Source organism: Mirounga angustirostris, unplaced genomic scaffold (assembly GCF_029215605.1).
Source record: "Mirounga angustirostris isolate CCGP_5_RB_7025 unplaced genomic scaffold, mMirAng1.0.hap1 SCAF_17, whole genome shotgun sequence".
Classification (NCBI taxonomy): Eukaryota; Metazoa; Chordata; class Mammalia; order Carnivora; family Phocidae; genus Mirounga; species Mirounga angustirostris.
Window position 1 is genome coordinate 31,081,133 of NW_026991725.1, and position 27,228 is coordinate 31,108,360.

General features: G+C 38.4%; 1 protein-coding gene across 1 annotated transcript in view; it reads left to right on the top strand.

Moving 5' to 3' along the window:
• EFCAB3 (EF-hand calcium binding domain 3) overlaps positions 1-27,228 on the top strand; it is a 107,861-nt gene that overhangs the window by 12,984 nt on the left and 67,649 nt on the right. The window contains exons 8-17 of the mRNA XM_064583060.1: positions 6,027-6,080; positions 6,563-6,667; positions 8,116-8,169; positions 12,554-12,658; positions 12,967-13,020; positions 13,820-13,924; positions 16,213-16,266; positions 21,586-21,690; positions 23,267-23,320; positions 24,470-24,574. Of these exons, the coding sequence (XP_064439130.1) occupies positions 6,027-6,080; positions 6,563-6,667; positions 8,116-8,169; positions 12,554-12,658; positions 12,967-13,020; positions 13,820-13,924; positions 16,213-16,266; positions 21,586-21,690; positions 23,267-23,320; positions 24,470-24,574 (795 nt within the window). The remainder of the gene's footprint in view (positions 1-6,026; positions 6,081-6,562; positions 6,668-8,115; positions 8,170-12,553; positions 12,659-12,966; positions 13,021-13,819; positions 13,925-16,212; positions 16,267-21,585; positions 21,691-23,266; positions 23,321-24,469; positions 24,575-27,228) is intronic.

Genomic DNA, 27,228 nt, shown 5'->3' on the forward strand with positions numbered 1-27,228 from the left:
TAATCAAGAATCATATGACGTATAATAAAAGTCTGTTACATGAAAGACAGAAAAGACAGCAAAGAAGGAACTTGGAGGAAATACAGTAATCCCCCTTTATGCTTGGGGGAAATGTTCCAAAACCCCCAATGGATGCCTGAAACCATGGATAATACCAAACTCTATATGTTTTTCCTTATACATACATACCTATGATAAAGTTTAATGTATAAATTAGGCACAGTAAGAGATTAACAATAATAACTAATAATAAAATAAAACAATTATAATAATATACTATAATAAAAGTTACATGCATGTGACCTCTTTCTCTGTCTCTCTCAGTATCTTATTGTACTTTACTCACCCTTCTTGTGATGATGTGAGATGATAAAATGCCTACATGATGAGATGAAGTGAGATGAATTATGTAGGCATTGTGATGTAGCGTTAGGCTACTATTGACCTTCTGATGATACATCAAAAGGAAGGTCATCAGCTTCCAGAACGCAGTTGACACAGGTAACTGAAACCAGGGAAAGCAAAACTGCAGATAAGCAGGGGATACTGTAGTCAAAGGAAAAAGCAGAAAAATAATTCAAAACAATTTTAACTAATATCTTCAGAAAGATGAGAAAATCCCTAGTTATGAAACAAGAAAAGGGGGCTATGCAACAAGATAAGAGGCATTGTGGAAAAGGAGAACTTAAAAAAAATTTTTTTAAAGCTCTTTGGGAAAAAAGCAGTAGAAATTTAGAAATTCATTGGGTGGAAGGGCTAGAAGATGAATTTGAATATTGGAACAAAAAGACAAAAGAGATGGAAAATAGGAGAAAAAAGATGATAAAATCAATCCTAGAAATCCAACAACTGATAATAGAAAAATTCCCAAAAAGAGAAAACAAAGAAAATAGAGGAAGAAATTGTAAAATAAATCATATTTTAAGAAGTCTCCAAATCTGAAAGAATGTGACTCCAGATTGAAAGGGCTCACCAAGTACTTACCACAAGGAGTAGAAAAAGACTCACACCAGAGTATGTTGTGAAATATCAGAACACCAGAAATAAAGGGATTATAAAAGTTTCCAAAGAGAAAGAAGCAGGTCACATATAAAGTTTGGGGTATGTGAATGGTACTAGACTTCACAACTCCTGAAGATGAAAGACAATTGTATAATACCTTCAAAATTATTAGAAAATTTTTCCAACCTGGAATTCTATATCCCACTAATACATCAATCAAGTGTGACAATAAAATTCATATTTCAAAATAAGACATTTTCTGAGAAAAGGTTCAGAAAAAAATTTTATATGTAAATATCATTTCTTAAGAAACTACTCTGGGGGGAGAGATGTCACCAAGATGGCAGAGTAGGAGACCCTAGCCTCCTTCCCCCAACAAAGATCAACAGTTAGACAGTTATCCACAGGGGAGCCTGGGTGGCTCAGTCCATTAAGCGTCTACCTTCAGCTCAGGTCATGATCCCAGAGTCCTGGGATCGAGCCCCACATCGGTCTCCCCACTCATCGGAAAGTCTGCTTCCTCTCCCTCTGCCCCTGTCTCTGCTCTGCTCTCTCTCTCACATGAATAAATAAAATATTTTTTAAAAAATGAAAATAGCTCTGGGAGAGCTCAGGAATCCACTTTTAATTAAAAACCTTAAGTAAAAAAATAAAAAAATAAATGTAGGGGAGAGAGGTGATTAAAACACTATGTGCTAATTAAAAAAAAAAAAAACCTTAAGCAACACAGTGGAGCAAAAAAACAAACAAACAAAAACACCCTGAGAATAACCACAAAAAAAGGGTAAAAAGAACAGTTTTGTTTTACCTACATCATCCCATACCCTTACACCAGCACTTCTCACTGCCAAGAGGGAACTCCCCAGCCCAAAAAAGTTCCCCTCACAAGAAAAGGAGAGTGAGCTGCATGACCAGCTTCCCCAACCTTTTGGAGCCCTACACAAAGGACCTGCTTAGGTTTCACTTCACCCAGTGACCAACAAAAGTGAGACATCTAGAGATGACTAAGAACAAGGAAAAAGGGAAGGGGATACCAGTATCAGCCACATAGTGAGAGCAACCATAGTTCCCAGTGGCCTCATCTGCAAATGACCCCATCTGCAAATGACGTCCACAGTTTTTGCTGCTGAGAACCTCAACAGCCCTTGCAAACACTAAAAATACCCCCCAGTTTTCGGGCGCCTGGGTGGCTCAGTCGGTTAAGCAACTGCCTTCGGCTCAGGTCATGATCCTGGAGTCCCAGGATCGAGTCCCGCATCAGGCTCCCTGCTCGGCGGGGGGTCTGCTTCTCCCTCTGACCCGCTTCCCTCTCGTGCTGTCTCTCATTCTCTCTCTCAAATAAATAAATAAAATCTTTAAAAAAAATAAAAATAAAAATAAAAAAATAAAAATAAAAAAAAATAAAAATACCCCCCAGTTTTCATCACTGAGGACCTCATTACAGACCCCAACAGACTGCTCCACAGAGGATCCCAACAGCTTTTACTGCTGAAGAAACCAACTGTCAAAACAGCCGCTGCAGACGTCCTACAGATTTTGCCACTGAAGTTTTCACTCCACAGGTTTTTGTGTTCACAGAAGCCAGCCACCCTGGTCACTAGGAGTGTCTCTGCAGCCAGCCCCTGCTGTTATAGATGCACTTGCTGCCAGCCCCCACAGCTGAGCATGTGCAAACCAGTGGCTCCAGCCACCACTACCACCTTGCCTGTTCCCTAACCACTGGACCTTTGGGTGCTGCCAAGGACCCCAGAAGCCCTTGAAGCCACTGTGGATCTCTCACAGCTCTCACCAAGGAACGTGCAGTTTTTGATGTCGTGGACCCCAGAAACATGAGCCGACAAGACACCACATACCCCAGACCTGGAGCCACCACACATCCCCACTCTTGACACCACCCACCACTAGACCCAGAGTCACAACTCCAGTGCATCCTTATAGACAAGTGAAGGTCTTTTCTTACCAAAAATAGTCCATAAAGCCTGGAAGAGGAGACTGCTTCTTTACATGCACAGACACACACACAAACCTGCAGGGATCATGAAGAATTAGGGAAACACGACACCACAAAAGGAACACAGTAAACTTCCAGTAACTGACCCCAAAGAAATGGAGATACACAAATTGCCTAACAAAGAATTCAAAATAATTGTTCTAAAGGTTCTCAGATACAAGAGAACTCAGAAAAACAATTTAAATAATGAAAACAATACAAGAACAAAATGAGAAGTTCGACAAAGAGATGGAAAATGTAAAAATGAATTAAACAGAAACTTTGGAGCTGAAAAATACAATTACTGACCTGAAGAATTCAATAAAGAGTTTAAAAACCCAGCTGAACCAAGCAGAAGAAAGAATCAGTGAACCTGAAGAAAGATCATTTGAAATTATCCAATTAGAGGAGCAAAAAGGATGGAGAATGAAAAGGAATAAAGAAAGCCTATGGGACTTATAGGACACCATTAAGAGAAATAATTTACATGTAATTAGAGTACCAGAAGGAGAAAAGAGGCAGAAAGGAACAGAAAGCTTATCTTTTTAACTGGCTAATAACTCCCCAAATCTGGGGAGAGATTTGAACACCCAAGTTCATGAAGCTCATAGTTTTCAATAAAAATTCAACCCAGAGAGACCTTTGCTAAGACATAATATAATAAAGCTATCAAAAATCAAAGATGGAGAGAGAATCTTGAAAGCAATAGGAAAAGAAGCTTGTCACTTACCAAGGAACCTCCATTAGGATATCAGCAAATTTCTGAACAGAGACCTTGCAGGCCAGGAGAGAGTGAGATAATATATTTAAAGTGCTAAAAGAAAAACCTGTCAACCAAAAATACATTAAAGTCCAGCAAAATTGTCCGTCAGCAATGAAGAAGAGATATTTCCAGACAAGAGCTGAGGAAGTTTATTATCACTTGGCATGCCTTACAAGAAATGCCTCAAGGAGTCCTAATGAGTAACATGAAAACATACGAAAGTATACAGCACACTGGTAAAAGTAAGTACATAGAATAGAATCCTCTAATGTGTAACATTGTCGTGTGTTAACCACTTAACTCTAGTATAAAGGTTAAAGGACAAAAGTATTTAAAATAGCTATAGCTACAATACTTCGTTAATGGATACACAATATAAAAAATGCAAATTGTGCCATCAAAAACATAAAATGTGAGGAGGGATTAAACAGGTAGAATTTTTGTATGCAATTGAAGTTAAGCTGTTAGCTGCTTAAAATAGACTTAAAAAGAAGGGAGTCAAACTATATCACTAACAGAAAATCATCAGTTCACAAAGGAAGCCAGCAAGAGAGGAAAAAAGGGACGAAAGAACTACAGAATAGTCACAAACTCATTAGCAAAATGACACTAGGTCCAGTGGCTAGGGAACATTATTTGAGAGAGAGAGTGGGAGCAAGGGGAGGGACAGATGGAGAGGGAGAGAATCTCAAGCAGACTCCCCACTCAGTGGGGAGCCCAACACAGGATTTGATTCCACAACCCTGAGATCATAAACTAAGCGGACATCAAGAGTCAGAGGCTTAACCAACTGAGCTACCCAGGTGCCCCTGTATCATGCTTATTTTAAATTTCTGGCCCTTTTATTCCAATAATTCTTATTCAAAAAGCATACGTTATTCAGTTTATTTGTTTATTATTTGTATTTGAAGTAGTTGTATTCCTCAGGTGACTAGTTACTTTAGTCCTATGAGCCTTTGTTCTCTTGCAGCATCATTACTGTGTTTGGAAATGTGCTTTAGGTAAAGGTGTAAAGTCCGGCTCCACTCCACACCAGCCTGTTGGGCTTAAGAAGAAGGGAGGGGATGAGCCCCAGGGCAGAGAGACCCAAATACTGTTGATCATTTTCCTGATTTGAAACTGTTCCACGCACCACCTCTGGTCAGAGTTTCACCTTTAAACTCAGAGAGAAGTAGGGTTGGAAGAAGGCAACCTATAATATAGATTGTAATCCAACAGCTCTAAAGATTGAGAGATGGAGGATAAAATACCTGAGGCAGGGGCGCCTGGGTGGCTCAGTTGGTTAAGCATCAGCCTTTGGCTCAGGTCATGATCCCAGGGTCCTGGGATCGAGCCCCACGTCGGGCTCCTGGCTCAGCAGAGAGCCTCCTTCTCCCTCTCCCTCTGTCTCCCCCCCCCCCCCCCCCCCCGCTCAGGCTCTCTCTCTCTCTGTATCTCTGTGTCTCAAATGAATAAATCTTTAAAATATATATATATATATATATATATTTCCCCAATTGGTCCTTTCACCGCACTGCTAATAAGCCCTCCACTCTAGGCTGTCAGGACATACACTCACACTGGGACAGCTTTCCATCACCCACTGGTGTCGCTGTGGCTTTTCACTTCATTCCTGGAACCCAGGTTTCTACTCAGACTTCAGTTTCTTCAGGGTTGATTTCTGGGGAAGGAGCCAGGAATTCATGCTAGTGCATCATCTACATAGGAATAGAAATCTATATTTGAATTTTTGTAAAATATGAAGCCTGTGATGGCAACAGATGAGATCCACTAAGGGATTACCTTGTGGAATTTATTTTCACGGGCTTGTCAATGAAAATATCTAAAACAATATCCATTTGATATCATGTGAAAAACATGTAGAAATGTTCAGTACTAATATTCAAAGATGTCCTATTATGGTTGTCAGGCTGTTTAGCTCAAAAATCATCTATCTCTTCACTCATGAGTCCCACTATATCTACAGTTATCCTTGGGAGCATTAATATGTATGATCTTATGCAAAAGAGTAGAAAATGAGAGTTAGATGAAAAGAGAGATAGGAAAAAAGTATGGCAAGACACCATCAATAATTGTTTCAATTGTCAAATAAAAAAGTGAGTAGATTTACTATCTGGAGGGCTTTCTGCCATTGGTTTAACTCTTAAGTTGGGATATAAACAGGAAAAAAAAGGAGTAAAATTTTAAGAATCGTCCTTTCTGAAATTGCTAGGTTTTGAATTATTACAACAGGTCCCCTAACCAATTACTGTATTGTGCCCTATCCTACAGCTGCTGGAAAATTGTATAAGCATAGACTGCTGGATGGCATAAGGTCTCTCAAAGGTAAGTGAGCAATCAGGTAAAACTGAGACTCCTTATGATTTGCATTTACATTTTAAAAGACACATTTATTTTTGGTGATGACAAATTTGTCAACCTAACCTGTTTATTTATCAAGTATTCTTGTCTCATCATGTAATACTTTTAACATAACTACCTTCAAAGGAATTATTTTTGTCTATCATTTCATTTCAAGTTCTATTTTTGGAGTAGAATTATAAAGGCAGTGTCTTACCAGAATTCAGCAGACTTGCTTAATCCTTTCATTTTCTTCTTATAAATGTCTCATGAGAGCTATAGTCAAATCCTCTCAACAAAAATGAGGAGCAGGTTCTGTTCTTCATTCCCATGATAACTCTTTTCATTTACAAAAATTTATTGTTTCTTTGATTGTACTCCCTCTAATTAATGCACAGACGTGCCTAGCATTTTTTACTTTATCATTATCGTTTGCTTTTCTCACTCCCTTCCTTTTTTTCCCTAAGGAGTGGAGCTTAATGTTAATAAGTTAGGACCTTTCATGAAAAATATGGGCTTTAACCTGGAAAAAGAAGAATACCTTGACCTGCTTAGCAACCTGCCTGCTGATGGTAAGCTGCTCCTACAGTGAAACTTTGCCTTCGTATATGAGAATTTCTGTACATATATACATATGTACATATATTTAGAGTGTGCAGAAACATTAAAAAACAGAAAGATAACAGCCCAGTTCTCAAGAACTCATCAATACTTGCAGTGGACTTTATTGAGTGCCTAATATACATAGCTATTAGAAATATAAAAATGAGGATGACAGGTTCTCTGTCCTCTAGGAGTTCACAGTCTGGTAAGGAGGCTTATATGCTGACAGGTCATCATAACATTTTGTGGTTATGCTATAATACTAAAAATGCACTTAGTAAGATCCTAAAGGAGGGAAAAGCTAAGTTGGCCAAGTAGAGAATTGGAGAAAAACTTGTCAGAAGATACAAAGAAATTCTCCAGGAAAAAAAAAAAAAAAAGGCATTCCATGGGGATTAGGGAGTGCACTTGTTGTGATGAGCACTGGCTAATGTATAGAATTGTTGAATCACTATATTGTACACCTGAAACTAATATAACACTGTATGTTAACTATACTGGAATTAAAATAAAAAAAAAAAGCTGGGACAACCCCCAGAAACTCCAGCAGGCTACATATACAGTGCACATGGAGCCTATTCTTGCAAGTGCTTACTTACACCCAGACACCCCAGGATGTATATATTTTTTGTTATCACATTTCCCAGGTATCTTGAAAGTTTACTGGAATGCCACAACAGTGATTTTGGTTGTGGAAGTATCAGCCATCTCCCTAAGTACTACTTTCCAGGTCAATGAGCCAATTGGAAATAGCATTAGAGACCTGTTTCAGACTATCATAAGTCTTCTATGGGACCAATTGAAATACATGAGAATGGATGAGACATTTTCCTGTGAGGCACTAACAATCTATCAGGTTGTTCCTATGAAATTCCCCCATTTAAGAGGAAAATACAAAATAAAGATCTAAAAAATACAGAATTTAAAAAAAATTATTAAAGTTCAATTAAATTGATCAAAGCTTTTTAAATATATAATGAGTGTGGGTAGTAGAAGAACACAGCTAAGTGTCACCTGTCATTCCACTATAGGAATAGGCATTATTAATGCTCTAAGTCAGATTTTCCTGTTGGAGCATTTGCCTTTTTTAAGATGCTCGTCAGCCTCATAATAAATAAAATGGAGTTCTTCCTTATCTGAAAACAGAGAGGGCTACTTTTTAAATATCAGCCCAGCACTCTACTATGTGGAGTTTATCTTAATAGAATAAAAACTGAGGTTAGAAGTGTGAAATTAAGTATCTTTTTTTATAATCAGAGCTTTGTCTTTCCACATTTTCCATTTGATAAGAAAATAGGATAAAATTCTAGAGCAAATCATTAAAATTTGCTGAATTTTGTGTTGTACTTCAGGGTATGACTTTTATGTCTTCTATTTCTATTATTTTTTATGCATAAAATTCTGTCTTCTCTTACAGATGAGGGGAAGATTGAAGTGAATGTGGTAATGGATGAAGGAAATCTTTTTACAGGTGGGTTAGATCTTTATTACCTCATTATTCAACATCTATAAATACCAAGTGTGAATCAACAAAAACCAACCTTCCAGGAGCTTATTTAGCTGGGGCAAGAAAAAACATATAAATACATATAAATAAAAGCAATAAAATGTTATCAGTGCTATGTCAAAAACCTGTACAAAGTAAAGAAGGGGCAGAATGGTCACTTGCACCTGAGGAAGAGAAATTGGGAAATGCTTTAATAGAATGGGCAACACATGAGCTGATCCTTAAACTATAAGTCAGTTTTGCCAGAAAGAGTAGGATGGGCATTCCTGATAGAGAAAAAATAATAAAAGGCACCAAAATGAGAAACTGTATGATGCTTTATGGAACTAGAAAAAATCTGGGGTAGCTAAAGCATAAATGCTGTCAGGAGTTTGGCTAGGAATAAACTTAGAGAGTAAGAAGTGGGATGTGGTAGGCCGAGTAATGGCTCCCAAAGATATCCAGGTCCTAATCCCCAGAACTTGTGAATGTTACCTGATATAGCCAAAGGGATCATGGAGATGTGATTACGGATCCTGAGATGGGGAGGTTCTCCTTGATTATCCAGTTGAGCACTAAATATAATCACTAGTGTCCCCTGAAGAGGGAAGCAAGGTGATAGTTGATGACAGAAAGAGTAGAGGGCAATGTGACAACAGAAGCAAGATGCTACACTGCTGGCTTTGAAGACAGAAGAAGGGGAGTAAGTTAAGGAGTGTAAGTAGCCTCTAGAAATAAAATAGGCAAGGGAACAGATTCCTCCTGAGAGTCTCCTAAAGGAACCAGCCCAGCTAACACCTTGACTTTAGCTCAGTGAAACTAATTTGGGGCTTCTGACCTCCAGAACTATAAGAGAAAAAAATCTGTATTGTTTTACACCACCATGTTTTTGGTAATTTGTTACAGCAATAGGAAACTAATATAAGGGACAAATCACAGAGAGCCCTGAACACCTAGTAAAGTAGTATGAATTTCATCCTGCAGAGAATGGGGAGTCATTCCAGGATTTTAAGCAGGAGTCTGTGTGATTAGCTTTGCAAATTAGAAACCTTGCTCTAGCAGAAGTATAAAGGATGGATGGAGGTATATGTACAAGATAGAGTCAAGGAAACTAGTTAGAGAGCATATTGTAATTGTCCAGGCAAAAGACAATAAAGGGCAGAAGTAAATCATTCTCTGTCAGACTTGAGAGGAAGGGACATATAGAAGAGATGTTACGGATGTAGAATCTGTAGAATTTGGTTACTGATCAGGTATAGAGACAGAGTGAAAGGATGGAATGGAGGATGACACCTCAGTTTCTGAGCTGGGTAGTTGGGTGGGTAACAGTGACATTGACCAAAGTAAGGAAATTCAGTAAAATAAATTTAGAAGTAAAGATATAGTTTCCATTTTGGTCATATTGGGTTTGAGCTTCCTATAAGGCATCTAAGGGAGACTGAACCCTAAGCAGTTAAATAGGTAAGAATCTGAGACCACCTCTCTTTCTGAGACAAGCAGACTTCAAGCCAGGAAGGATACAGATATCGAGAATCTATATACATGTGGGAGTAAAATTAAGAGGATTTTACCTAAAAGCTTCAATTTTCTCTGTATAGTAGGAAACAGAATCATCTATGAAAAGAAAGGGCCCAGTGGTGGGGTAGAGGACTTTAAAGAAAGTGTTTATAATTTGGGATAACTCTGATAGAGAATAGGAACTAGAGTTGATGAGGAATATATGAAAGCCTTGCTGAGAAGTGCCAAGAGTCTAACCACAGTCAGATGTCATAAATAAATAATGGCAATACCTGGGTCGTAGGGTAGTTCTATTTTTAACTTTTTGAGGAATCTCCATACTGTTTTCCAGAGTGGCTGTACCAGCTTGCATTCCCACCAGCAGTGTAAGAGGGTTCCCCTTTCTCCGCATCCTCTCAAGGGGATGGGGTAACTGGGTGATGGGCACTGAGAAGGGGACATGATATAATGAGCACTGGGTGTTTAAACAACTGATGAATCACTGAACTCTACCTCTGAAACCAATAATACACTATATGTTAATTAACTGATTTTAATTTAATTTAATTTAAAAAATAAAAAATAAAAAAATAAGTAATGGCAATTTTCACATGATTGTGATATTCTTCAGTTGCACCAAAATCAAAGATCCTTAAGTCTGATGTGCCAAAAGAATGAAAGCATAAAGACATAGAAAGATGTAGTCAAGAGAGTGGTCAAGTGGTCTAGAGTGGATAAGAAAAGTGAAGTTATGATGGAAATTATGAACTTGGAGAAAAGTGAGAGAGGAGGGAATGAAAGTCTCTGTAGAAATGATAATGGGTGTGGTAGGAATAAGGAAGTAAAAGAAGTGGAAGAATATGAGGTTCTGGCCAAAAATAGTTTTGTTAGAATTTAAGATTTTAGAGGCAAAGCATTTCCAGGTGATGACAAAGTTCAGGATATCCATGATGGTTAACTAGTATAGAATTTAGGAGACAGTCATTGAGGATAATGAGCTCAAGAAATTTGGAGGCCAGGTTGTGGAATGAACTATCCATATAAAGACTGGTATTCCCTATAATGATGCCAGGAATTTGGGTGCAGAGGAAGACTGTGAGTTAATGGGACAAGCTCCTTAAGTGACCAAAAAAATCAGTGACAATAAAAAGAAATCCAAATATCATAATTCTCACAAGAGGAGAGGTTTGAGTATGGCCAAAAAAACAGCAATCAGGATCTAGGAGATTGCACGCCCTAAGGCAAATGGGATATAGAAAAAAGAGCAGTTTTCTCTCAAAGGGAAAAAATAGAAAAGGGAAATATCAGGAACAGGCAAAGTTCAGTTAGGAAAGAAGGTAAGAGTCTGTAAAGAGACTGAAGATATAGAGAAATTCATATTTAATAAAATATGAGTCTGAGAGGGCACTATGGGAAGGTGAAAACAAAGCTAACAATGGAAAGAAAAATCAGAGCGGTAGAACACAGAATACATTAGAGAGGATATAAAATTTTGTGGGCTTACAGTTTGAAGATTGGGAATGATACAGATAGAAGGTGTGGTTAGACTGATAATCTTGAGGCAGAAGGCTCATGTCTGTCAAAACGTGATCAAGGTAGCAGACTAGGAAATTGCTCTGTTGCGTCTGAAAAGTCATTCCCTTGGCTGGTTACCAGGGGTGGGCAGGGGGAGACGGGATATCAGAAGCTCCACTAGTCCAAGGCATCACAGAAGAAGTCTGAAGCAGTTGGGGGAGAACAACCGTTGTGCAGGTTTCCTCCCAGGCACTTGTGCAGAAGACTGGCTAATTCCCCAGATATTATCCTCCCAATGGAAGCACTGCAGTATGGTTCCAGAGGACTAAAAGCAAGAGTTCTCTTTTTTCTGGAATTGGAAATGATTAGGAGGTCCAAACTGCCTACCTAAATAGCATCTTCCCCCCCACACCCCAGCTTTATTGAGATATAATTGATATATAACATTGTGTAAGTTTAAGGTATACAACATGATGGTTTGATATACATATGTATTTCAGAATGTTTACCATAATATGGTTAGTTAATACATTCTTCACCTCACATAATTACCATTTTGTTGTTTTTGTTGCTAAACCGCATCTTTAAGCTAGAGGGAAGAGGCATCGTGAAGGAAAGTTTCACACAGCCATCCCGCAAGCAGATTGGGAAATGGCTACAGGGGGCAAGGATAAGTGGTGATTCCCACCCTTTTAACCAGGAACTAAAACCAAGTCCATTACCAAACAAAACTTGTTAGCTTTGTGTCTTACCCATTTTGGGGATAGTCTGGTGTTCCCTTGTCTGTCTCACTGTAGCACTTTATATTATAGCCCTAAGAATAAAAATATCTGTGTGCTAGTTTTCCTGGGACACTGGAAAGAAGTGAGCTTGGAAGACTGCATCTAATTTCATAGCCACCCTTAGGGAAGCCCAAAAAGTATACTGGATGGTAGTTGCTGCCAAGAAGAGAAGAAACTAAGCCCACCAAATCCCTGAGGCAGGACAGAGAGCCAGTCTGGGTTAAGAAAGAAGCCCCTGGAGAAAAGCCCTGTATGGTTCCATGATATATAATTAAGAAGACTCTGCAAAACCAAGATTTTAGTGTTTGCACAAAATTATATTTCAACAGCATTATTTTCCTTATAGATTGTTCTCTCACTCTACCTATATACTGGTGAATGTTTGCATCTACTGACTCCCAGCTTAAATTTGATCATCACTGTTTTAGCCAAAAAGCTCTAAGGTTATGTCTTAGCTGGCATTCTTGTCAGGTTTACTTCATTATTTAATCAACAAATGCCATATGGGCATTTTTTATAATATAGGATCATCATTCTTCAGATTTTCAACCATTACCATCTTTTGCTTTTTAAAGGTGAGAAGATTGATATGAGTAACATGGAAACTTTTCTGGGAAATATGGGGATGACGCTCACAGAAGATAAAGGCATGGAACTACAAAACAGGCTTCCAGTCGATGGTAAGCATTAAAAATATCACAGTGGGGGGAAAAAATCACAGTGGCCTTTAAGGAAAGTTAAGTATGTGGACTTTTGTAACTAATACTCCCTATTTAAGGACTGTTTCATCCCCCCCACCCTGGCCCCCATCACCAAAATGATTTCACCAAATTGAGAGTTGTTTCCACTCTTAAGTTTTATTCTTTGAAGTGAAATAATATACATTTTTAGAATAAAACATTTAAAAGTCTATGTTTCTGAACTTATGCATGTTTCATTTAAATATCAATACTACTGCCTGAAACTTGCATTTTTCCCTTTCTTACAGACAAAGGAAGGATGTATGTGAACAGATTGATGAAAGAGTTAAGGTCTCTTGAAGGTGAGTAAGAAGCATGATGAAAAGGCAGGTAAAACAGGTCATCAAGCTTTGCTTTTATTTTAAAAAACTCATCCTATTTTACAATTTTCAGGTTATTAATCCAACTGTCCCAACTATCTGTTAAGTCAGTGTTTATTCTTTATATGTTATATATGTATTCTTATATATTCTTTATATCTATAGATATTCTATAGATAGGCATACTGCAGTCACTAAAATGGTTTAAATACAGTAACCCAAAAGCAGTGGTTCCCAAATAAAGCTGTATACCAGAATCACAAGGGGGAAAAATAAAGCATTCAAATCACTAGGCCCCTTCCCAGTCATATCGATCTTGAATTTCCAGAGATAGTATCTAGAAACATATGTTCTTAAATGTTTCCCAGAGGATTATGATAAAGTAAATTCCATGGATTGGTTGTCTGTCTGGCTCAACGGATGGCTGGCTGAATGGATTGGTGGTTGGTTGGATGGATGGATGGATTTATAATTCTCCATTAATTAGCAAGTTTTGAATTCTTCTGTGCAAACACATGTATAAAGGCTGATTTTACTCTTTGCCATGACTTAATACCCTTAACTACTCACTTTCTTCTCTTAAATGTTTTCCTAAAAGTCCTAACAGAATCCCACAAATCAGGGTTTGGGAATTCCTGACTTAGATACCAAAACCACATTTGCTTGAATGGTTTAATTGTTCTTTGCTCTTCATTGTCTATGTAGTACTGATGCCTAGGCATGATCTATAATGACCCACTCTTACAAATATTTTTCATATCCTATCCCTTTCTTTCCTAAGGGGTGAAGGTGTCTCCAAATAAGGTGGACACTTTCTTGAAAAACATGGGAATTGATCTCAAGGAGAAAGAAATCCAGGAACTGAAGGACTGCCTACCAGTTGATGGTGAGAGTTTTGAGTGTCAATAGATCCTTTAGCCAAACTTTGGACTTGAGGCTAGTCTCAGACCTAGAATGACTGAAGATAGGATGTATATGAAAAAAAGAAAAAGAAAGAGTGAGGCCTTTAGCATAGCTATCAAACTGGGCCCAGTGGCTATCACTGGGGAAGGATCACCAAGTATGCTGCCCCATAGAGATGGCAAGAGTCCCTCTTCACAGGAAATGCCAGGGTCTAACAGAGAATATTCAGATTTTAATCTTTGAGTCCCTACTGCTAACCCAGTATTAAATAGCAATGACCAGCACTACATGGTCCTGACACGTGCAAGGCGCTGTTTTAAGCACTTTACATATATTGTCTTATTTAATCTTGCAAACAACTCTACAAGGCAGGTTCTATTTTTACTCCCATTTTACATATAAGGAAACTAAGGCACAGAGAAGTCAAGTAGTGTGCCTAGTCAGAGAGCTAGTAAGTGGTGGGCAGGCAATCAGGCTCCAGAAACTCTTAGCCACTCTGCTATACTGCCATCAACTACCAGAACTAATAAATTTAAGAAGATAAATAGCGGTACTTAATGTAATTAATTAAACTTGGCATATATTAGACTCATGCTAGTAGAACTGAGGAAAATTCATGAGGAAATTTTAAGAGACACCTGTCCCCTTGAGGAAGTAGGAAAGATACAAGATTGATCCAAGTCAATGAATATGGGCTTTTCTAAATCAATAGTACCTTCCATTCTTTTATACCATAAACTTTAACTGAATGCTTATGATGTGTCAGGCACTGTTCTAGACCCTCGGATCCTTTGCATTAAAAAGAAGTAAATGGATTTTCCAGAAATGACTTTTTCTTTGTTTTTTTTTAATCCCTTTCATAGCTCTTTTAATCTACCAGCCAGTTCAATAAATGCAGATATTTGTCATTGCCTTGTTTTTCTAAGTATTCTGAAACATGAGAAAAGATACCAGCACAATGATTTAAAGTGTGAGACTAATTCTAATATAATTCTTGTGGACTGCCTTGTATATGTGTGGAATCATTTGAAATAGAATGCAAAACTGTTTCAGGGGCCCAGTGGGCCTCAGTGGAGCTGATTAGAGACATACAAAGTAAATGACATGAGGGGATTTGTCCTTTACAGGCACAGAATATTCTCCACCAATGGTTCTTCCTTACCCTGTTTAAAATTCATAATATAATGGTATTCATATTAATAACAATAATAATAATAATAAATGCTATAAAATTATAATAGGATACCAATAAAAGATTATCATAATTGAAAAGACATAAAAAAGAACAAGCAAGGAAAAATTCCATATCTGGGAACCTGGAATATGTGTACTGGTTTTAAAGCCAATTCATTCTTTATAATATATTTGCATTTTACTGGAACTTAATTATTAAGTAAACATTTATGGATCATCAATTTTGTGCAGACCCTTAAACCAATGCTGAGGTAATAGCAGGAGTACAAAGTGATTCTTGATTTCTCACCCTTTGGGGGAATTTATAATCTTAGGATTATTATTACACATAAAATAAGAGTGTGAACATATTTGAGTAGTGATGGACTGGCACCCTTGACCAAGTTATAAGTGGAGAATGAGTATGTCCGTAGGCAGCTTAAGGTTCCAAACAGAATCTTGCCTATTAGAGCAATAGCATCTTTTAACTACTATCTTAACATTGCAATCCAGTGTTTCTCAAACTTGCAATTTTACAAACTACTAAAAATGTATCCATTGACTTCTAATAACTTCAGACTTTGAGAAATAGACTAAAGAAATTAAGTGCCTCATCTATGAAAAAAGTCTCTCAATTGAGAATAGGTACTGCAAAACAAAAGTTTTGTCATAATACCTGGGAATTTAACTGAATATATCAACATGATGATTATCATGTTGGCAACCTAAGAGCAGCCAGGCATGCATACCAGCACTCTGTCCTTTAAAAGAATCACTTGATGCTAAGGTGATCATAAGCCCAAAGGTAAAGTCAGCACTGGCAAAATGGAAACATCATTTTTAAACAAAATTTTTAAACTCTCAAAACATTTCAGACCCATGCCTGAAAAGAGTAGCCTAATAAATAGTAGATTGTCTTGAAGGAAAGGAGAATGTTTTAAACCTTATTCATGTATTATGCTGTATGGATTTTGATAGCATAAAATGCAGGAGCTATATTAACTTAAACTTCAAGAAAAATGTTTTTAAATGGTTGAATTTTGGGTTGCTATTTCACAATTTTTCTAAAAACCTTTTTGGCGCTTTTTTATCTTAAAGCCAATGGGAAGATTGACTTAAATGTGTTGGTGGATGAAGTTAAAAATATCACAGGTGAGTAAGGTGTTGAAATGAGTATTATATTATGTGGTCTTAAAGTTTTATATGGAACTATATTTTTAACAAATAGTGTTTACTCCCTCCTTTATTCATTTAACAACTGTTTCCTCAGCACTTACTACATGCCAGGCATTGTTCTAGACAGGATACATCAGCAAACAGAGTAAAGATCATTGCTCCCCTGGAGCTTATATGCTAGCAAGGGAAATAAGCAATAAACATAATAAATAAGTCAATTTAAAGTATGTTAGAAAGTGATAGATGCTATAGAAAACAATGAAAAGTAGACTAAAGGAGATTGGGAGGGGAAAGAGGCACTTGAGGCTTTAAACAGATAATCAGGCCTCCTTGAGAAGGTGACACATGAGCAAATACTTGAAGGAGGTGAGGGTTTTGTCCATATGGAGACTTCTAGAAAAAGAGTTGTAGGCAGAGGGGACACGGACTAAGACCCAAAGGCAGGAGCATGTCTGGACTACTCAAGGAACAGCAAGAAGGCTAATGTAGCTGAGGTTGAATAAGGAAGGAAAAACGTAACAGGAGATCAGGAGAGAGAAGTGATGGATGTAAGATTAGTCAGGACTGTGAAAGCTCTGCCAGGACTTGGGCTTTTTTCTGACAGAAATGGAAAGCCATTGCAGGTTTTAGACCAGAGGCATGATATGATCTGACCTGTTTTCATTAGATTTTCTTGGATTCTGTGTGGAGAACAGACTCAGGGAGGGGGAGGAGTAGGGAGTAGAGCCCTAAACGGGTTTTTAAAGTAATCCATGTGAGAAATGATGGTGATTCATACCAGGGCAAAGCAGTGAAGATGATAAAAAGTAGCTGGACTCTGGGTATATTTTTAAAAGAGTTATTGTGGTGATGGATTTCACTAGACTTATTGTGGTGATCATTTCATAATTTAAACCAATATCAAACCATTATGTTGTACACCTGAAACTAAAATAATGTTACATGTCAATTATATCTCAATTTAAAAAAATAATAAAAAGAGTCAACAGGGTTTCCTCATGGAAACTAGATAAAGGGAGAAGTCAGGAATGACCCTTGAGATTTTTGTCTTGAACAACTGAAAGGATGGACTTGCCATTGGAGTCTGGAGAAAGTTGCTAGAAATACAAGTTTAGATGGAAGAAAATTGGGAGTTCAGTTTGAGATATTTTAAGATATCAATAGAAATAGAGATATCAGCTAAAAAGTTACCAGATAGTCACAACTTCAAGAAAGATATCTTAGCTAAAAATATAAAATTGAAAGCCATAGGTATATAGATGGTATTTAAAGCCGTGAGATTGAATGAATTCACCCAAGGGGTGAATATATATGGAGAAGGAAAGAGAACTAAGAAGTAATACTGGAGGACTTCAACATTAAATGTTAAAGCAAAAGAGACCAAGAAGAAGTGACCAGTAAAGTAGGTAGAAAACCAAGAGAATATGGTGTCCTGAAAGCCAAATAAGTATATTAGGTTGGTTTCCCCCAGACACAAACCCTGAGACAAGGAGCATGTATACATGGGAGGTGAGCCCAGGAAACACAGATAGGGGAGTAGAGAAGTGAGACATGAATGAAGGCAGCAAATAAAGTATGTGTTTATCAGGCAAGTTACAAAGAAGGTAACTGAAACTTAATCCCATTGGAGAATATCTGGGAAATGATAGAGAACACAACCTCAGGGGAGTGGGAGAGCTAGGTTATTTTTACACCAACCCCTATCAGTCATTGGTTGAGAAGTGCTCAAGGGGAGGGAGGCAATATTACTCCACTGGCATTTCCAGCCATTGAGCATTAGCAGAGTGAACTCTGGCAACCAAAGAAATCCCTCAGACAAAGAGATGCCAGCAATTAAAACTTGGGCTAGCATGCATTGAACTGGTAAGGGTTGAAGAGATATGATCAGGGCATCTATAGTATCTGCTACAAGTATCAGCCAGGAGGGCAAATCAACAGTCAAACAGATCAATAGGTCAACTAAGATAAGACCTGAGAAGTGACTATTGCATATAGACACATTAGTGATCTCAAATCACAAAATACCATTAGTGATATCAAAAAGAGAAGTTTCAGGTGATGAAGGTAGAAAGAAGCCTGACTGTAGTGAGTTTAAGAGAAAATGGGAAGAGAAATACAAACCAAAACCACAATGAGATACCACCTCACACCAGTCAGAATGGCTAAACTGAACAACTAAGGAAACAACAGATGTTGGCAAGGATGTGGAGGAAGGGGAATCCTCTTATACTCTTGGTGGGAATGTAAACTGGTGCAGCCACCCTGGAAAACAGTATTCAGGTTCCTCAAAAAGTTAAAAATAGAGCTACCCTACAACCCAGCAACTGCATTACTAGGTATTTATCCAAAGGATACAAACAGTGATTCAGAGGGGCACCTGCACTCCAATGTTTATAGCAGCAATGTCCACAATAGCCAAAATATGGAAAATATGAAAAGAGCCCAGATGTCCATTGTATGGATAAAGAAGATCTGATGTGTACACACACACACACACACACACACACAATGGAATATTACTCAGCCATCAAAAAGAATGAAATCTTGCCATTTGCAACAATGTGGATGGAACCAGAGGGTATTATGCTAAGCGAAATAAGTCAGTCAGAGAAAGATAAATACCATATTATTTCACTCATATGTGGAATTTAAGAAACAAAACAGATGAACATAGGGGAAAGAAAGGAAAAATCAAATAGGATAAAAACAGAGAGGGAGGCAAACCATAAAAGACTTTTAACTCTAGGGAACAAACAGGGTTGCTGGAGGGGAGGTGGGGGATGGGGTAACTGGTTGATGGGCATTGGGAGGGAACTTGGTGTAATGAGCACTGGGTGTTACATGCAACTGATGAATCACTAAATTCTACCCCTAAAACTAATAATACAGTATATGTTAACTAAATGGAATTTAAATGAAATTTTTTTTAAAAAAAGAGAAAATGGGAAGACAGGATTTAGAAACAGTGAATATCTGAGAAATTTTGCTGCAAAGGGGATCAAAGAAGTGGAACAAAGAGGCAAGTAAACTGGTGAAAGTTGTCAAGAGAAGGCTTTGTTTTTTTTTAATTAAAGAGATAAAGGAATTTTTGATCAAATGGAAGAGGAGGAAGTGGTGGTTTGAAAAAAAAAAAAGAAGAAGTAAAGTAGTCAGCAAGAAGAGCAGGAAAGTTAATACATCAGCAAAATGTAGTGTGGTTGCCCAGCAGAATCAAGGACTCACCTGAGGTTCACGATCATCCATTTAAAATGAGAACAGTCAGCACAAAACACTTCAGCTCTAGTTCAGCTGCCTGGCTGCAGGCACAGAGTAAGCACGAACTTGTATTTAAACAGGAATGAGTTTTGCCAAGTGAGTATATTGAAAGCAAGGGCAGAGCAATTTCAATCCAATCTTTCGCAAAACTTAAATACACTTACCACTCTCTTTGTTCACCATTGCTTTTTACTTTTACTCTTTTTGGGGTTCAGTTTCATTCTTCTTGAAGTACATCCTTCTTGGTCATTTCAACAAGGATTAGTCTTTGAAAATATCTTTATTTTACACTCAGCCTTGAGTCATTCTTTGACTATGTCTGCACTTGTAGATCATCATTCTACCTTAGAACTCTGAAGGGTGCTGCTATCTCTGAAGAGTGTAATGACACTGGTTCCACAAGGTTGAAAAACTGAAACTGGATTCATCTATTGCTATGGGAAGGAACTTCATCTGACAACATTTCAGTCTCTCTCTCTCCCCCCTCCCACTACCCACCCACTGGCAGAGTTTAATATGGAACCAGCTATCCAAAGAGAAATGTGGTCTAGAGTCCTGGCCTCAGCATCACAAAGCAGAGTTTACAATGGTGGAATTGGAGCTGAGAGGAAATCATTAAATCACTGAAATAGTTTACCTTCTTGGCTACTCCGCTGTGGACCCTTCTGCACATATTTGAACTTAACTTCCATATAACAACAAAACAACTCCATGTTCCCTTCATACAAATGAAGATGTCCTCTTTCTCTCCCCAGAATGAGGAGAAGCAAAGTTCCAACAGTCTATCTGGGGGAGACAGTCATACTATCTCTGGGCTATGTTAGTTCTCAAATTTAGTTACAGTCCCATCTGGATATTCTGTAACCTGAAGACCAACTTGTAAGGTTAACCTATAATAAACTTGTAATTAAATTTAAAAGGGGCAAAAAGGAGAAAGAAGAAAATACACACGAATATAGATAGACAAAGATGATAGATTCATATACGCACTGTTTTCTGGCCTCTCTTTTTGCTGTTAAAAGTCAGCTGTAAGTCTTCATTGTTTATTTAGAGTTACTCTCTTTTTCTCTTGTTACTCTTAAGATTATCTCTATCTTTGAAATTCTCATTCTCATGTGGCAAAGTGTAGATTGTTTCCATTTTTCCTGCTTGGAACTTGTGATTGCTGAAACTAAACATTTATGCCTCTCACCAAGTTTTGGAAACTCTCAGACCTCATGTTTCAACTATTGCCTTTTCTCTTTTTTTCTCTTTTCTCACTTTTGGAGACTCCTAGTTCATGTATGTTGCACCTTCTCATTCTGCTCTTCATATCTTTCTTTTCATATTTTCCCTATTTTTATGTTTTTGTCTTTTCTTAAACCTCTCTTCCAGTTCACTGTCTCTACAACTGTATCTTGTATATTTGTCCATTGGGATTTTAATTTCAATAACTATATTTTTATTTCTAGATATTGTTTTTAATTCTTTTCTAGATTAGCCCATTCTTTTCCCTGATTTCTTGTTCTTATGGTTTCTATGCTTTCTTTTCAGCAGATTTTTAAAAATGTGATTTCAAATCTATCCCCTATCTGATATGCCCAGCTTACAGTGTAAATCATGTAAATACTAATTTACTCAAGGTGAAAATTTTTACAGAGAGCCAGCTTTTATTATCATTTTTAAAACTAGTCCCATAATTCAGGTAAAAGAAGAAAAGGAAGGGGAAGGGGGCAGGGAGGCCCAGAGGAAGGGAATGAGAAGAGGGAAGAAGAAGAAGAGGAAAAAAAGAAAGAAAAGAATACAGATGTTATATTTGTGGTTGAATTGTTATCCATCAAACACAGCTAAACTACTAAGAAATTATATAATCCCTGCTTTACTTATTATATATGGTATCATCTTATCATTAAAGATATCTTCTTAGGTTAAAAGAAGAATTTCTGACTCCCCCCCCACCTTGACTCTGAATAGCTAAACAAGGCTTCATTATGCCTAGTTCATCCTCACAACCCTACCTGGGAAGGATGTTTCCTTATGTATATGTATTTCTTTCTAAAGGAGAGAAGATTCCTACTGAGGACCTGAAAAATGTTCTGAAAGACATGGGAATAAAGATCACAGACAAGGAACATAAAAAGCTTCTGAAAACTTTGCCAGTTTCTGGTAAGCATTGAAGTTCTACTTCACCGATATCTAAAAGCTTACTCATTTGACATTTATTAAAGATCTGTTGTGTGCATGGCACTATCCTAAACTCTGGGAGAACAGGGACCATTGTCTGCAGTGACCATGTCTCCTCAAGTCCTCAAAACTACACAGAAGGTTTGTTTTCAGGTTTTGTATTAGAAATTCTAGGGGTCCCTGTGTGGCTCAGTCGTTAAGCGTCTGCCTTCAGCTCAGGTCATGATCCCAGGGTCCTGGGATCGAGCCCCACATCGGGCTCCCTGCTCTGTGGGAAGCCTGCTTCTCCCTCTCCCACTCCCCCTGCTTGTGTTCCCTCTCTCGCCGTGTCTCTCTCTGTCAAATAAATAAATAAAATCTTTATTAAAAAAAAGAAAGAAAAAAAAAAAGAAATTCTACTGTTTAGGGCATCTGAGTGGCTCAGTCAGTTAAGCAGCCGACTCTTGGCTTCAGCCCAGGTCATGATCTTGGGGTCCTGCAATCAAGCCCCAAGTCAGGCTCCACACTCAGAGGGGAATCTGCTTGAGGATTCTCTTTCTCCCTCTCCCTCTGCCCCTCCCCCTACTCATGTGCGCTCTCTCTCTAAAATAAATAAATCTTACTTTAAAAAAAAAAGAAATTCTAGTGTTTGAAACATTTTATGTCAATTTAAAATATTTTTTTAAAAGACTCAATCCTAGCATTTTTTTAAATGTTTTATTTATTTATTCATGAGAGTCAGAGAGAGAGAGAGAGAGGCAGAGGCAGAGGGAGAAGCAGGCTCCCCACCTAGCAGGGAGCCCGATGCGGGACTCGATCCCAGAACCCTGGGATCATGACCTGAGCTGAAGGCAGACGCTTAACCATCTGAGCCACCCAGGCGCCCCCAATCCTAGCATTTAAAAAAATCCTGTTCTTATCGTTTAAATTTTGGTCTAGGGAGCTGGGACCTCTTCAGTCAGAGGTCACATCATAGGACAATGTCTTTTGTCCCTTTCAGGGAAATCTAAGGTCTAAGCTAGAAGAAGATGAAAGGGCAGAAGGGCAGGAAAGCTGAAAAAAGAAAAGATGAAGTAAAACTGGGAAGGAGAAAATGAGAAAAAAAAAAAGAAGATAGCAGGAGGGGAAGAATGAAGGGGGGAATCGGAGGGGGAGACGAAACATGAGAGACGATGGACTCTGAAAAACAAACTGAGGGTTCTAGAGGGGAGGGGGATGGGAGGATGGGTTAGCTTGGTGATGGGTATTAAAGAGGGCACGTTCTGCATGGAGCACTGGGTGTTATATGCAAACAATGAATCATGGAACACTGCATCAAAAACTAATGATGTGATGTATGGTGATTAACATAACATAATAATAAAAAAAAAGAAAAAGAAAAAGCTGTGTGTATTTCAGCAAACCAGCCACTAACAATAGCCTTTTATTCTGTCCAGGGATAGTCACTACACTGAGTTTTCTAAATACTTCGCATTTCATTGAGAATGAATTGTGATAAATTTCTAAATTTCCCCTTTCTGAAAGTAAACCCTTTAATTTCTATGAATTGTCAAAAACTCAATAATGTTTTATCTTACAGCTGATAAAAAGGTGTTTGAGAAAGCATTACTGGAGGGTGTGAAATCTTTCAAAGGTGAGTGAGAAAAAGAATAAGGACAATAAAATCTGAGATTGCTGTAACTTTTTTCTGATTATATAATCAGGAAATTACGTATGCATTTATTCAACAAATATCCAAGTCTCTACTGTGTGTCGGGTATTTGAGAAAAATCTGGAATATATAAAGTAGCATACAGAAAAAAATGCAATTACCCATAATCCCAGTAATATTACCTTTTTTTATTACAGTTCTCTGTGTTCTTTTTTTCTGTGTATATGTGTATATAGATAAACTCTTACTGTATATTTTATGTATCCTATACTTAATCCTAAAATTTTAGTGTAAGAATTCCACCATGTCATTCTTTGTAAACACCATTTTTAATGACTTATCAGGTTGTATTTATAGTTTATTTAGTCATTCCTTTCTTATTGAACACTTAGCTAGTCTCCAATGTTTTGCTCTTGTGTATCTGTGATCTTTGTCCGACTTTAAGCCATTTTCTTTGGATAGATTCTTCTGGTAAATCCAGTAAATCTTAACATGTTTAAGGCTGTGATATATGTATATAAGTGGATAAAAGTACTGGTTCCCATTATGCCCTGGCCACAATAAATTATTTTCAGATTTTTTGATCCTTGCCAATTTGATAAATGAAAAATGGAATCTAATTAATGTTGAACTTTTTGTTATCAATGAAGTTAAAACTATTTTTATATCATTGTCTTTCAGTCTTTTAATTATTTGTTCCTGCCTTTTGCCTATTATCCTATCGGAATCCAAGCTTTTTCCTATTAATCTGAATGACCTCTTTATAAATTAAAGATATTAACACAATTGTCATAGCTACAGAAAATATTTTCCCAGTTGGTTATTTGCATTTTTACTTTATTATGTTGTATTTTTTACAATAGTTTATTGAAATATAATTTACATACCATGCAATTGACCCATTTAAAGCGTACTGGTTTTAGTATATTAACAGAGTTGCATAACCATCATCACAATCAATTTAGAACATTTTCATCACCCCAAAAAGATACTGTACCCATTAGCCATCACTCCCCATTCCCATACAACTTGCTGTAAAGAACTTCTTTGTACTTTCATTTCTAGTTAGGGTTGATGGCCTGCATTTTTCATCTGTGACATCCTTATTTACTTTTTCTTGTTTTTATTAAGGAGGAAGGGTTAGTGTCAGGGACCTAAAAAATGTTCTACGGAATACTGGGTTCAGACTTGAAGAAAAGGAAATCCAGGACCTGCAGAGCCACCTACCAGTTATTGGTGAGCATTTTGAGATTCCTTTATCCTGGGACACCTGGGTGCCTTAGTCAATAGAACATGCAACTCTTGATCTCAGGGTCACGAGTTCAAGCCCCATGTTGGGTGTGGAGCCTAATAGAGATAGATAGATAGATAGATAGATGATAGATAGATAGATAGATAGGGATAGGTACCTTTATCCTATAGACAATGACTAGTCTGCTCTGAAAGCACTGAGGAAACACATGCTGGGGAGAGAAAAACCAGGGGGCAGAGATACAATTTAGAGGCTGCTGCTAAGGTCCAGATGATAAGGGTCTTTATTAAGGAACTGCACTGGTGATAAAGGGGGAGGGCTGATGGGATGTGGTTGGTGAAAGGGAGAGAGATGCTAGAAGTATGAAGCAGAGGTTCATAGTTTGTATGATTGACACACACACACACAGGTGAGGGTGGGGGAGAAACAAAAAGGAGCAGAATGAAAACAAAAATGTTTAGAACAGGGGCGCCTGGGTGGCTCAGTCAGTTAAGCGTCTGATTCTTGGTTTCAGCTCAGGTCATGATCTCAGGGTCCTGGGATCAAGCCCCACAGCAGGCTCCCTGCTCGGCAGGAAGTCTGCTTCTCCCTCTCCCTCTGACCCTCCCACCTCTTGCTCTCTCTCTCCCTCTCTCTCAAATGAATAACTTTTATTTTTTAATTTTTTCCTTTTTTTTTTTTTAAAGATTTTATTTATTTATTTGACAGAGAGAGACAAAGCGAGAGAGGGAACACAAGCAGGGGGAGTCGGAGAGGGAGAAGCAGGCTTCCTGCCGAGCAGGGAGCCCGATGCAGGGCTCGATCCCAGGACCCCGGGATCATGACCTGAGCCAAAGGCAGACGCTTAATGACTGAGCCACCCAGGCGCCCCAATTTTTTTCCTTTTTTTAACTTACTTTTTTTAATATTTTTTATTTAAACTCAAATAATTAACATATAATATATTATTGGTTTCAGAGGTAGAGGTCAGTGATTCATCAGTCTTATATAATACCCAACGCTCATTATATCATGTGCTCGCCTTAATGTCTATCACCTAATTACCCTATCCCCCCATATCCCTGCACTCCAGCAAACCTCAGTATGTTTTCTGTGATTAAGAGTCTCTTATGGGGGGGCAGAGCAAGATGGCGAAGGAATAGGAGACCTGGATTTCGTCTTGTCCCAGGAATTCAGCTGGATAGGGATCAAACCATTCTGAACACCTACAAACTCAACAGGAGATGGAAGAAAAGAATAGCAACAACTCTCTGAACAGAAAAGTGACCACTTTCTAGAAGGTAGGACATGCAGAGAAGTGAATCCGAGGTGATATTCAGGAGGACAGACGGCGGGGGAGGGGGCCTCCATCCGCTGCTTCTGGCAAGTGATAGAGCAGCAGAGCACAAAATTGGAACTTTTACAAGTCTGCTAGCTGAGGGACATTGCTCCAGTGGCTAAGCGGGGTTGGAACCCTCACTGGCACAGTGTGGTCTCAGGGCCCTCGGGGTCACAGAAAGACCGGGGGTGCCTGAGTGTGGCAGAGCTCCCAGGTATCGGAGCAGGGAAGCTGGCTGCAGAGACGGAGCCAAGGCGCGGGCTCTCAGCTTGGGGTTGCCTTAAACCATGATCCGCGGCACAGTCAGGCCACTGCTCCTCCAGCAGGGACCCAACAAGTGGCAGATCCGGGGAGACTCACCTTCCTCCCCCTGGGAGGAGCGGCACGGGAGCACACCACAGGGATCTGCTGGGTTTGGAGACTCCACACGGGGTCAGGTGCCAGAGATAGAAACGCTCAGTCACAGGCTGGGTGAGCACGGAGTGTGGCCGGACACCGGGGAGATGGGAGTGACTGACTGCTTTTCTCTGGGGGCACACTGAGGAACAGGGCCCCGAGTTCACAGCTCCTCCGGGGCGGAGATTGGGAGGCCGCCATTTTCACTCTCGTCCTCCAAAGCTGTATGGAAAGCTTGCAGGGAACAAGGGCTACAGAGAGCAAACCCGAGTAGATTACTTAGCCCTGACTGGCAAGGGTGGGGCAATTCTGCCTCTGGCAAAGACATTTGGGAACCATGACAACAGGCCCCTCCCTCAGAATATCAGCAAGAACCGCTAGCCAAGACAAAGTTTACCGATCAATGAGAACGGCAGAACTCCAGCACTAGGGGAATACTGCACATAGAATTCATGCCTTTTAACCATGATTCTTTAGTCTTTCAAAGTTAATTTTTTTTAAATGTCTTTTCCTTTTTTTTTTTTTTTTGAATTTTTCTTTTTCCATTTTTCAACCAACATCTTATCAGTCCCTTTTTTAAAAAATATTTTTTATTTTTATTTTTAGTGTCATATTCTGTCCCTTCATAGTAGTTACCCTTATTTTTGGTATATATATATAAATTGTTCTCACTTTAAAATTTTGAGATAGTTTCTTCTAACATCAAAATATACCCTAAATCTCCAGTGTATGGCTTTGTTCTAGTCTCCTGCCTGATTACCTTCTCTCCCCCCCCTTTTTTTTAATCCTCTTCTTTCTTTTTTCAACCACCTTCTTATCTTATCAATTCCCTTTTATAAAATCTTTTATAATTTTCATCTCAAATCTCATATCTGTACCTCTGAAACAAATAATGCAATATAGGTTGAGAAAAAAAAAAGAAGA